The 14,103-nt window shown below is 44.7% G+C and overlaps 1 protein-coding gene across 1 annotated transcript in view; it reads left to right on the forward strand.

Moving 5' to 3' along the window:
- The window catches only part of LOC120056305 (ephrin type-B receptor 1), a 207,649-nt gene that overhangs the window by 174,577 nt on the left and 18,969 nt on the right, over positions 1–14,103 (forward strand). The window contains exons 10-12 of the mRNA XM_039004545.1: positions 2,418–2,540; positions 6,964–7,211; positions 11,231–11,446. Coding sequence (XP_038860473.1) covers positions 2,418–2,540; positions 6,964–7,211; positions 11,231–11,446 — 587 coding nt within the window. The remainder of the gene's footprint in view (positions 1–2,417; positions 2,541–6,963; positions 7,212–11,230; positions 11,447–14,103) is intronic.

Consider the following 14,103-nt stretch of genomic DNA (forward strand, 5'->3'; position numbering starts at 1 on the left):
ACCTTATCCATCAACAAGTTGTCTCAGCTGCTGTTGTTTGTGCTTCAGCATCTGGTGTGTGCATGAATAGACAGACAGCTAACTGTATACCCACCGTCTCACATAGTGATAAGGGCCCAGACTATTCTGACAGCAACGTCTATCATTGGAAAAACGACCCCGGAAATGACAGATTCTTCGACGAACTGCCGCATATTTCACTAAGAAGGTAATTGCGGGATTGATGGAGTTAGATTTACATTTACGATCCAGGCCAGCGGCGTGTTGATCCCTTTTGACATGCAGACTGTTGTGGATTTTCTCTCTATGATCTCTGCTTAATAAGTGTGTCTGATGAATGATTTTCTCGCATCAGATGTCGGCTAATTAACTTTGTTTATGGACAGAACTGAACTCGTAATGAGGAGAACGCAAGGCGGGATGTTAGTTTATATGTGTTGCCTGTAGCGAGTGTACATTATGGCGCTAGGAAGTATATTAGTTTAGGTGCACTTTTGAGCCACATCTGTGTCATGAGCTGTTAGTTATAGTTCTCTCTCTTTCTCTCTCTAACTCTCTCTCCTTCCTCTCTCCCCCCTCACCCCCTCTCCCAATGGGCCTTGTTGTTTTATAACTGGGTAAAAATAAACCTGGAGGTTTGGATGCACTTTGGCCCGTACGCACAGATCAAGGAGCCATGAAATATTAAGGCTTGGATCTATATTTTATCGGTGGGCCATGAAAAGATGCGTCCGAGTTTAACAGGGCTTTACCAGAGAGAAGGAGGAGATACACGGTTAGCTAATTAAATTATACATGAAAGTGGACTCAGCTCTGTGGAATATGGAAAAAGGCAATGGATTCAAGTTTGTGCGTGTGTGTGTGTGTGCGTGTGCATATGTTTGCATGTGTATACCAGTGGAGGCTGCTGAGAGGAGGACGCCTCATAATAATGGCTGGAACGGTGCGAATGGAATGGCATTCCACTCATTCCTCTCCAGCCATTACCACGAACCTGTCCTCCCCAGTTAAGGTGCCACCAACTTCCTGTGGTGTATACGTGTGTATGCATTCCTATTTACTTGTGTGTTTGCCAGGCCTCTGATTCCTGAGATGTGTCTATCAGTATTACTACCCTTATTTCAGCCACACACATGTCCAGAACGTCATTATAGAATGCCGAGCTCTCAACCCTCTCATTGCTTAGCTGTAATCCAATCTCTATGGAGTCTCTAATAAGCAATTCCACAGAGGCAAGGTTCAAGGTAATGAGTGTACTAACAAGACAGGGCTTCCAGCCAAGGGCTATAGGTAAAGTGCCTTGAGCCCCTCCTTGACTAGATCCTGTCCTTCCTATCCCCCTCTCAGCCAGTCCTCAGCCACTCGAGACTCTGCTTAGCCTATGTGCTGCATGTCATGTAGATGAATGAGGTTCGTGAGGAGAGGATGGGTTCATTTGAATCATGGTTGCCATATTGTAAAAATCAGTCTGAGTGGCAATCAATGTCTTTGAGAGAATCAGCTCTCTGAAGGGTTGGGATGGATTTTGGCGACTGTCTTGAGCTGCATCTCAAATGACACCCTATTCTCTATATAGCGCATCACTTTTGGCCATAGCCCCAGTACGCGGCTGTCCCATGTAGCTCTCGTCAAATGTAGTACAAGATATAGCAGGTAGGTTGGCATTTCAGACACATATTCTGTGTTGTCATTGCATGGGTTGAATAATATTCTCACTACGCCCCAAGCCAAGTGATCCTCCATTCCCAGACATCCCCAGACAGTGAACTGTACTCACCTATCTGAGACGCTTGATAGCGAGGCGGTTTTTATCAGTTTATGAGCTCCTATGGGGAGAGGCGGTGGGGAAATTGGTTCCTCCGCTATCAAAGGGCAGAGAGGAAGGGAGTGAGGGAGAGGAAAGAAAAAAATCTGTCTGCATTTTTCTCTCTAGCGTTCTTTTGTTCTCTCTCGATTTGTCTGTGTGTCTCTCTGTTTCTCTGTCTCGCTATCTCTCTCAATTCTATAAGGGAGCAAACAGTATAGCCTTAATGGACTTTACTGTAATTACTGTAATTCAAATCCATTCACACATGCTTGCTTGTTCGCCTCCACCCAAAGAAAAATCATTCATTTTACTAATGCATTTTAACCTTTTGAGAGTTGGATTAATGTGATGCACAGGTCGTTTTTTTTCCATTGCACTTTGCTGTCATATGCATCATGGACATAACAACATATGACATACTGTGTGGACATATGGACATATTTCAATATTCATGCATTTCCCATTGCACCACCAAAAACGCCTTCCATGTACAAAGCCTTTACTCTATTCTGGATTGTTCACTGGCCACTCTGATTGGTTCTAGAGCTCTCCCTGAGAGCCGACATGTCTAACTGCACCTCCCCACTGGGCTGCCCGACCCACTTCTCAGGCTCTCCGGGGATGAAGATCTACATCGACCCCTTTACCTACGAGGACCCCAACGAGGCCGTCCGGGAGTTCGCCAAGGAGATCGATGTGTCCACCGTCAAGATCGAAGAGGTCATTGGTGCAGGTAAATGTGAATGAATGTGTGTGTGTGTGTGAGTGGATGTGGAGGGGTGTGTGGAGAGGGGAGGGGGGGTGCAGTTGTGTGTTGGTTATCTTTGTGGGTCAATATTTATATATGTGTGCAAGTATACAGTATTTTGCCACTGACCTCTTCCAACATCCTTACCGATGTTACATTGCAGGCATTTGACATGCTCACTTCTGATGTGCCCTGTGATGCACTAGTAGAATATACTGCAGGTTATCTGCTGTCCCTTAGCTAGATAGCAGCAGAAATAGCTTTAGCCAATAGCGTCCCAGTCCCTGCATATATATATATCTCTCTCTCTCTCTCTCTCTCTCTCTCTCTCTCTCTCTCTCTCTCTCTCTCTCTCTCTCGCTCTCTCTCTGGACATGTCCTTCCTCAGTGAGCCAGGACAGACCTTGTTGACTGTATGGAGGACATGCTGATGTGTGTTGATTCATACGGAGACTAAAATAACACCATGCAGGCTAATGAGACAAGGACTGGAATAGACTACCATGGTCTGGCTGGGACACACTGCATGATAGGAAACACCGTGTGAGGGAAGGATAGGGGGAGATGGAGGAGGGGAAGGATAGGGGGAGATGGAGAAGGGGAAGGATAGGGGGAGATGGAGAAGGGGAAGGATAGGGGGAGATGGAGAAGGGGAAGGATAGGGGGAGGTGGAGGAGGGGAAGGATAGAGGGAGATGGAGGAGGGGAAGGATAGAGGGAGATGGAGGAGGGGAAGGATAGGGGGAGATGGAGAAGGGGAAGGATAGGGGGAGATGGAGAAGGGGAAGGATAGGGGGAGATGGAGGAGGGGAAGGATAGAGGGAGATGGAGGAGGGGAAGGATAGGGGGAGATGGAGAAGGGGGAGATGGAGAAGGGGAAGGATAGGGGGAGGTGGAGGAGGGGAAGGATAGAGGGAGATGGAGGAGGGGAAGGATAGAGGGAGATGGAGGCGGGGAAGGATAGGGGGAGATGGAGGCGGGGAAGGAAAGGGGGAGATGGAGGAGGGTAAGGGGAGATGGAGGAGGGGAAGGGGAGATGGAGGTGGGGAAGGATAGGGGGAGATGGAGGTGGGGAAGGAAAGGGGGAGATGGAGGAGGGGAAGGAAGGAAAGGGGGAGATGGAGGAGGTAAAGGGGAAGGGAAGATGGAGGAGGGGTATGGGGAAGGGTAAGGGGTGATGGGGATTTGCTAATTACAGATGTTTTTAATTTTTTTATTTGTGGTGTGAGATCGCCACAGGATGCCTGGAGCATGATGAGTAATCAAGGAATGGAAATATTTACTGTGAATTTGTTGGGTTGTTACTCTTTTAGTTTCTATTGATGAATTTCCTCCCCATATTCTGAGCTGCTGTGGAACAAGATAGCCCCACTGTTGATCAGTATCGCAAATACAATAATTACACTATACAGTTGAAGTCGGAAGTTTACATACACATAGGTTGGAGTCATTAAAACTCGTTTTTCAACCACTCCACAAATGTCTTGTTAACAAACTATACTTTTAGCAAGTCGGTTAGGACATCTACTTCGTGCATGACACAAGTAATTTTTCCAACAATTGTTTACAGACAGATTATTTCACTTATAATTCACTGTATCACAATTCCAGTGGGTCAGGAGTTTACATACACTAAGTTGACTGTGCCTCTAAACAGCTTGGAAAATTCCAGAAAATTATGTCATGGCTTTAAAAGCTTCTGATAGGCAAATTTACATCATTTGAGTCAATTGGAGGTGTACCTGTGGATGTATTTCAAGGCCTACCTTCAAACTCAGTGCCTCTTTGCTTGACATCATGGGAAAATCAAAAGAAATCAGCCAAGACCTCAGATTTGTTTTTTTAGACCTCCACAAGTCTGGTTCATCCTTGGGAGCAATTTCCAAACGCCTGAAGGTACCACGTTCATCTGTACAAACAATAGTACACAAGTATAAACACCATGGGACCACGCAGCCGTCATACCGCTCAGGAAGGAGACGCGTTCTGTCTCTTAGAGATGAACGTACTTTGGTGCGAAAAGTGCAAATCAATCCCAGTACAACAGCAAAGGACCTTGTGAAGATGCTGGAGGAAACAGGCACAAAAGTATCTATATCCACAGTAAAACGGGTCCTATATCTACATAACCTGAAAGGCCGCTCAGCAAGGAAGAAGCCACTGCTCCTAAACCGCAATAAAAAAGCCAGACTATGGTTTGCAACTGCACATGGGGACAAAGATCGTACTTTTTGGAGAAATGTCCTCTGGTCTGATGAAACAAAAATGGAACTGTTTGGCCATAATGACCATCGTTATGTTTGGAGGAAAAATGGGGAGGCTTGCAAGCCGAAGAATACCATCCCAACCGTGAAGCACGGGGGTGGCAGCATCATGTTGTGGGGTTGCTTTGCTGCAGGAGGGACTGGTGCACTTCACAAAATAGATGGCATCATGAGGGAGGGAAATTATGTGGATATATTGAAGCAACATCTCAAGACATCAGTCAGGAAGTTCAAGCTTGGTCGCAAATGGGCCTTCCAAATGGACAATGATCCCAAGCAAACTTCCAAAGTTGTGGCAAAATGGCTTAAGGACAACAAAGTCAAGGTATTGGAGTGGCCATCACAAAGCCCTGACCTCAATCCTATAGAAAATTTGAGGGCAGAACTGAAAAAGCGTGTGCGAGCAAGGAGGCCTGCAAACCTGACTCAGTTACACCAGCTCTGTCAGGAGGAATGGGCCAAAATTCTTATTGTGGGAAGCTTGTGGAAGGCTACCCAAAACATTTAACCCAAGTTAAACAATTTATAGGCAATGCTACCAAATACTAATTGAGTGTATGTAAACTTCTGACCCACTGGGAATGTGATGAAAGAAATAAAAGCTGAAATAAATCACTCTCTACTATTATTCTGACATTTCACATTCTTAAAATCAAGTGGTGATCCTAACTGACCTAAGACAGAGAATTTTTACTTGGATTAAATGTCAGAAATTGTGAAAAACTGAGTTTAAATGTAATGGCTAAGGCGTATGTAAACGTACGACTTCAACTGTATATACAAAAGTACAAATTAGTGGATTCGGCTATTTCAGCCACATCCGTTGGTGATGGGTGTATAAAATCGAGCACACAGCCATGCAATCTCCATAGACAAACATTGGCAGTAGAATGGCCTTACTGAAGAGCTCAGTGAGTTTCAACGTAGCACCGTCAAAGGATGCCACCTTTTTGTAAAATTTCTGCCCTGCTAGAGCTGCCCCGGTTAACTGTAAGTGCTTCTGTTGTGAAGTGGAAACGTCTAGGGGCAACAACGGCTCAGATGAGAAGTGGTAGGTCACACAAGCTCACAGAACGGAACCACCGAGTGCTGAAGCACGTAGCGCATAAAAATTGTCTGTCCTCAGTTGCAACAATCCCTACCGAGATCCAAACTGCCTCAGGAAGCAACGTCAGCACAATAACTGTTCGTCGGGAGCTTCATGAAATGGGTTTCTATGGCCGAGCAGCCGCACACAAGCCTAAGATCACCATACGCAATGCCAAGCGTCAGCTGGGGTGGTGTAAAACTCGCTGCCATTGGACTCTGGAGCATTGGAAACACGTTCTCTGGAGTTATGAATCACGCTTCACCATCTGGCAGTCTGACAGACAAATTCTGGGTTTGGCAGATCTCAAGAGAACGGGACCTGCCCGAATGCATATTGCCAACTGTAAAGTTTGGTGGAGGAGGAATAATGGCCTGGGGCTGTTTTTTGCTGTAATGCTACTGCATACAATGACATTCTAGACAATTATGGGCTTCCAACTTTGTGGCAACAGTTTGGGGGGGCCCTTTCCTATTTCAGCATGACAATGCCCCCATGCACAAAGCGAGGTCCATACAAAAATGGTTTATTCGAGATCGGTGTGGAAGAACTTGACTGGCCTGCACACGGCCTTGACCTCAACTCCATCAAACACCTTTAGGATGAATTGAAACGTTGACTGTGAGCTAGGCCTAATTGTCCAACAACAGTACTCGACCTCACTAATGCGCTTGTGGCTAAATGGAAGCAAGTCCCCACAGAAATGTTCGATCTTCTAGTGGAAAGCCTTCCCAGAAGAGTGGACGCTGTTATAGCAGCAAAGGGGGCACCAACTCCTTATTAATGCCAATGATTTTGGATTGAGATGTTGGACGAGCAGGTGTCCACATACATTTGGTCATGTAGTGTCGTTTTGATTCGTGAAAACACTGCTTGTGACCTATGGTCCAACATGCAAGTTGTGTAGGATCCGTGGTCAATGATAGTTTATTGAGCCAGTTTTAAGGTCTTGCACTAGCACAATCTAATGGATTCCTATTTACCGAAATCTCAAGGTCTAATACTTGATCTGTCTAGATTGTTGATCTAGCGCTATAACCACACACTCTCTCCCCCAGGTGAGTTTGGTGAGGTGTACAAGGGACGTCTGAAGCTGCCAGGCAAGAGGGAGATCTACGTGGCCATTAAGACCCTGAAGGCAGGATACGTGGAGAAGCAGAGGCGGGACTTCCTGTCCGAGGCGTCAATCATGGGACAGTTCGACCACCCCAACATCATCAGACTTGAGGGCGTGGTCACCAAGAGTCGGCCAGTCATGATCGTCACAGAGTTTATGGAGAACGGGGCACTTGATTCCTTCCTGAGGGTGAGTTATAGAGCATGTGAGTATCAAGCATCTTAGAGTAGAAGAGCTGCTCTAAGATCAGCTGGTCTCCCTGTACATGTAATCTTATTCATTATGATTTAAAAGGCAAAACTGATCCTAGATCAGCACTCCCACCAGGAGCCACTTTATGAATATAGCCCCAGGAATATGGAGGGTTTTCTGTCCACTATGCCTAATTAATAATGTATTAACACAGTTTACCATCTCTTTTTATAGTATCTTTATAGAAATGTTATACTGTGGTAATAATTTATTTACATAATTGGCTATTCACATATATGATGATGTATGGTGCACTAAAACTGCACTGGTGCATTGCAGCTTGTTTGTGGATTGAAAAAACGCATATGAGTTAGAGATGATGATATATAATGCAGAACATTTGTGACTGCAATAAACATGCAGTTCATGGGCCATGGCAATGTACTGTAGAGTTCTACAGCCAATAATAGGGTTTAGGATTAGAGCACACTGAGCTCTATTTTAACTAACCTAACGCAATGGTAAATCTAAGCCAGGGATCATCAACTAGATTCAGTTGCTGGACGATTTTTTCCTGGAGTGGATTGTAGTGGGGCCGGAACATAATTACAAATAATTTGTAGACTGCCAATTGACCGCAAGAAGCCCAAAGAGATATCTTTGACTTAAACATAATCATTTCAAACCTTACTTACATTTGTATCTGATCATGTGTCTCTATATTATGTGTGAGAATAATTGGGAACAGATTTCTTAAATTAAAATCACTTGGAGCTGATTTCCTGGTGTTTTTACAGTATTTTATGTCCAACAATGAAAATTCAACAGAAAACTTGGGGGGCCAAATTAAACCATCCGCGGGCCAAATTCGTCCCACGGGCCTTCAGTTGCGGAACCATGATCTAAGCGCTGCCAGTAGCGCTATAGGTCTGAGGGTGTGTCAGAAATATTTTGGGTTTTAATTAATAAACAAGTTGCAGGTGTGACGAGGGCTTGGCCACTCACTGGCCAATCAATGCGTTCCATAGCTTAATACTCATGTGTTTGTCTCAAGTTCTGTAGATTATTGATGGTCTTTGCGTTGTCATCAACTCCAATTCGGCTGGGGCATGGAATGTTCTTGTCCTGGTCCATTGTTGATTAATTCTACAACTTATCTAATAGCATAGGCTATAGTAAGGAGTAATAGCAACAGTAAAAAAAAAACGAAAACATCCAGAATTTTCTCAATAGACTATGCTTGGAATGTTGGCAGTCAACATTGTTGTAATTGACTTAAACGCGCCTAGCCTACATGTCTTTACGCATCGCACTCCTCCTCAAATGACAATACTAGGCTACCGTAAATTGTATTGTATGTGTGTGACACAAAATCTCAATAAGCAAAATATAGCCTAGGCCTACCATTGATGCTGCACTATAGGACTGAGTCATTTAAATACGTTTGAAGTGTGTATTTGGTAACCGGATGAGAGGCGCTCTTTGGAGATGGGGATGGATACTTGAACAAGTGAAATGAAGTATGCAAGTAGGCATATGTGTGTCTGATTTAGGATGTGCAGTATATTTTCAATTCAAGACCCTCTGACGAATAGACCATTTAAACACCTTTTATGGATAGACTACGTTGCAAGACCAGGAAGGATCAAAAAGGCACGACAGCATTGCTGTTGAACCAGCCTTAGTAGCCGAGTCCTAGGGTAAGGGTAGCCTATGAAGGGCTTGATATGAAAAGGAAAACAAGCAATCTGTTTTTTAAAACAACACCAATATTTCTAAATAGGATGGGGTCAGAAGCATGACCTCATAAATCGCTTCTCTCGTTCTATGGCACTGTGTGCACACGTAGGCCTCAGTGTCTTTACACATAACATTCACACGTCTATACAAAAAACTAGGCTCCTGTCAATTGTATTGTTGCCTATGTGCGAGGCAGATTCTCAAAAAATCGGCCCTTGACATGGTATTATAGGATTTAATAGTTTGGAGGAACATGTCTTTGGTAATCAGACGAGGGGAATGGGGATGAACATGGGGATGAACAGCCTACTCAATCAAGTGAAATGAAGTATGCAGGTATGTGGATTGTGAATAATGAAAAAGCATGAGGGCACAAACCTCCAAAATATGTCAAAGCACTCTCAGTTGACCAGTAGACTTTCAGTAGCTCTCAGTAGCACCAGTATAACTCTCAGTAGAGTCCTTTATTCATAGGCTACTTGGATAATGGCCAGCATAAAAAGACAGACCTATGCGAAACTGCTAAACCAGCGTTGATTAAAGGGAGGGTAGGCTATGCTTGGTTTTTAATCAAATTAAATGGGGGGGAAACCAATAGTTTTTTTTAATGTTTCTTAATACGAGATTCACTGGCACAAAAGCAACATTTCTCTTCCCCTGGGCCCTGTGCGTCATGGCTGGATAGGCTGAGATCCTGCTCTCAAAACCCATGCCATCATCAACTGCATTACCGTTAAGACCTGCTTTTTCTGGCTCTTAAAAAGTCCCTTTAGAGACGCATGAAATTGTCACTTGTTTTTCAGGACACACCTCAAATATTGCCACCCTTCCACCTCAGCGCAAGCGCGCTGATGTTGGACAGGTAATTGCCGAGCCTGGCTTTAGGGCTGGAAAATACCATTGCGCCTCCTTCACACCAGCTGAAAATACAGACCGCTGTGTAACTCCAGAAGACTTGAAAATGAACCGAACACAATTCCATCTTCTCCTCATCGAAGACTTCCTGAAATAGCCAACTTCCGTCTTCATTTAATTTCTCTACTCATGCCCCAAGCTCTTAATGAACTATCCCCTCACTCTTTTGTAGCTGGTAAGGAACGAGCAATTGTACAGCTTAATCAATATTCAACCCTTTTTTTTCTCTCCTTCCCTTCTTCCTCCATCTCTTGGATTGGTTTTCCTCTTCACTTTGATCTACTGCTGGTTTAAAGGGACCCTTTGAAGTTGGCTTTGCTAGCCACCACATCTGACTTGTGTTCCCATCGATCTTACCCTACCCTCTTATTTGTTAGTGTGTGTCGGGTTCAAAGCTCCTCTGAGCATTGGAGACACGGGGAGGAACTAGGAAGGGGAGAGAGCTCCGCCGTGTGTGTGTGTTACCCACAGTGATGGACCATGTACCATTTTTACTACATCCTCCAACAACTAGTTTTGATAGGATCGTGTTTGGAGAATCCAATTTGGGAATCAAAAAGAATACCCTTTCCTTTTGATATAAAATAGGTGATGAGATGCAAGACAAGGGCTGTCTGGGTCTGTGTCAATAGCTGCTAGTGTAAAAGTACAAATCTAAAGAACAAACCACTTTAAGCGTAACGCTTCAAGATTCAGTCACATAATCAGACACAGAAAAAAGCTGTTTTCTGTCTTGTAGAAGTAGGTCGCGCTCAGATAGGTATCAGGTTAGGCTGTTTGTCACACTGTGTGTGTATGGAACATTGTACGTATGTCTGACGGCTTATCTTGTACCCTTGTACAAAAGTTTACTCTTACTTCCTGGCTATGGTGTCACAGATGCATCCGCAGGGTTGTCTAATCTGGGAGCAAGATCCCAGAGGATGCAGAATTTTCAGCACAGACTCTCTCCGTGTCAGGACAATGTTGGCTAGGCATGGCCTTTATGTAATATGACACAGAATATGTGGCATAGCATGCAGAATGTGCTTGTGTTTGTGTCATGTCGTTGCGGTTGTCAAATCAATTGCATTGCAATCAAATAGAACCATGCAATCGAATACAACCGTGTCTGGTCGACACACCTCAATGCCTAATGCTGTCAAATCGTGTAGGAATCAGTGAAGTATTGCTTGTATATTGTCAACATCTCAGCGGAAAGGCCTGCAAAATAAAAGTTTATTTTGATATGGCCGTCGTCTTCTCCTGTCTCTGCAGCAAGAGAAAATGGCGGCGATCACAATACTAACAACGGTAATGACACTAACGATCCTCATTTATCTGTTTCTTTCTCTCGTCTCTCCATCTCTTCTCTCCTGCAGCAAAACGACGGTCAGTTCACCGTGATCCAGCTGGTGGGCATGATGAGGGGCATCGCGGCGGGCATGAAGTACCTCTCTGAGATGAACTACGTCCATAGAGACCTGGCCGCTCGCAACATCCTGGTCAACAGCAACCTGGTCTGCAAAGTGTCTGACTTCGGGCTGTCGCGCTACCTCCAGGACGATACCTCTGACCCCTCCTACACCAGCTCTCTGGTATGTCCTACTAGCTACTCTCTGAGTGTTTGTTCTGATGTTTTCCTACCTTTACACTTTGAAATGGATAGGTAGGTCGCCAGCAATGTTCATAGCAACTCGTTGAAAACAAGCAACGTAGAACAGGGAAACTGTGATATGTCTCTTTTTTGTTGTGTGTGTGTGCGTGTGCGTGTGCGTGTGTGTGTGTGTGTGTGTGTGTGTGTGTGTGTGTGTAGGACTGCTTGAGTACAGTAGGGGTAAATGGTACATCTAAAGAACTACAACCGTTTGTGCGACCATCTCTCAGGCAATTCCTTTCAGTCCTCTTCACCACTCTCCCTCACCTCAACTCCACCTCTGTCTCTTCTCTTTAACCATTCCACAAGCCTTCTCTCCTCCTTCTCCTCCCTCTTCCCGCTAGTCACGCAGTAGTACTGTCACATCTTCATTAGTGCAGAGACATGCAGACTTAGGGGAAGGCCCCGTTCTCATTGGGATGCGTAGGATGCATGCAAATTGAAAGGGCATCCCAGACCCTTAAACGGACAGATTCTATTATTACTCGGGCATCATGGAAGGGTTTGTGCCCTAATTAACACCACAGAGGAACAGATCTGTAATTATTAGTCGCCAACGTTAGTGTATCCGACTGTGTGCCCTGCATTGACTTTCATTTGCAAATTAGTTGGATATATGTAGTGGTTTATTATTTGGTTGCTCCTGACAGTTTGGAGGGAATACAGTCAGCCTGGTGCCGTACCAGAGTCCCTTCTTTAGTGAGGTAAACTTTTGGAAAATGATTTATGTGTACATGAGGAAATACATATAATTCCACTACATACTCTTAGAAAAAAGGGTTCCAAAAGGGTTCTTCGGCTGTCCCCACAGGATAACCTTTTTTGGTTTCAGGTAGAACCCTTTTGGGTTCCATGTAGAACCCTCTGTGGAAAGGGTTGTTCATGGAACCCAAAAGGATTAAACCTGGAACCAAAAGGGTTATACCTGGAACCAAAAAGGTTTTATCAAGGGATTATCCTATGGGGACAGTCGAAGAACCATTTTAGGTTCTAGATAGCGCCTTCTTTTCTAATAGTGAGTGAGTCATCAACGATCAAACACAAACATGTTCTAAATATAGAGGTTCTAAGGCATCTTAACATAGGATTCATGAGTCAGCTATCAAGGTAGTACAAAAATAGAAGACTGAAATGAGTTGTTATGTATCTAAACATAGGTGTTCTTTGTGAAGTCAAGGACATGATAACAACAGTACAAACCCACGTCTTCCTCCAGTCAGAAGAGTATTATTATTAGAACTCAGCAGCGTGTGTGTGTGTGGGTGCGCAGTGTGTGACTGAGTCTGTGTGTGTTCCTGACTGTGTGTGTGTGTGTGTGTCTGTCTCTGTCTGTCTGTGAACACTGAGATACCCGGAAAGGCGGTTGATTGACAGGTTGTCTTAGGTGTGAACAGGAAGTGTGATATGGGTTTGGGAAGTTAATTGCCCACTAGGAAGGAAGACCTACCTGGGTCTCTGTGACCCCTGTGGTTAAGCCCTGCTGAAACAACAAAGACAAGCACACCTTCTGATGTCACCTGTCAATCTCGCTGATGCCACGAAGGGGGTTAGATGTTGGGATTGGATTATTGTTTAGTGTTCTTGATGTTTAGTTGTTTCATGTACAGTATACAAGACCCCTTGGAAATGAGATGATGTATCTCATGGGTTTTATACTGGCGATAAGGGTTGAAAAATAGATAGATATAGGCTTTAGGATCTACCTTATTGTCCCCAAGGGGAAATTTGTCTTGAACATTAGAAAGGTACTGTACAATGAGAGTACCTTTACCCAACCCAGGTATTCCTAATGATAGGACCTATATGTCATGACAGTTCTGCCATATAACACATATACAGAAACTGCTATTTGCACTCCGTCCATAAGCACACCAGAGTAACACAACTCTCTCCGAGCATTCTGCTTGACCTTACTGTGTCTTGTCACTAGCTGGGTCCTGACCCTCCATTCTAATCCACTCTCCTGGGGAACGTTCTGGGAATATTCTCTATCCACAGCGGAGACGTTGTGGATAGAATCGGGGTCCTTGGGTCCCTCACATCTTCCTTTAATTAAGCCATGCTTGCTGCCAAGCCGCCATGGCAGCGCCCTTCACTCGCTGTCCTCCCTCCGTCGGTTACGAGGTGAACGCAGAATGCCAAAGCAATCATGGAGCGAGGCCAGCGCGGCTTGTGGAGGCCGAGGGAATCAGGGAAATTAAATTCCGCCAACGTGCTGTGATATACGTCGCCATTGACCTCCTCCTCCTGCAAATTAATCACCTTATTTTCCTTTCTCTCCTTCCTTTGTGATGTTTTCCCACCGTTTCGGAGGGCACCAATTACCTAGCTTCCAGAGCGGTGCTGGGGAAGGTGCTGGCGGACATGCTGTTAATTACATAGTGTTAACCCTGGGGTTGGCACTCACGCAGGGACCAGAGTGGCTATAGGAGCAGGGGGTAGAGAAATATATTTCACCTCAAATGTTTGCTGCATGGTCGCAAAAGGTAATCTCTTTATTTAGGCTTTGGTGATACAGTTGTAATGTTTTGACCAGCACATGGTTTAAGACCAAATTGATAACTTGACTTGGTTGAACCATGTCAGTCAAACCGTCTG

Source organism: Salvelinus namaycush, chromosome 11 (assembly GCF_016432855.1).
Source record: "Salvelinus namaycush isolate Seneca chromosome 11, SaNama_1.0, whole genome shotgun sequence".
NCBI classification, from domain to species: Eukaryota; Metazoa; Chordata; class Actinopteri; order Salmoniformes; family Salmonidae; genus Salvelinus; species Salvelinus namaycush.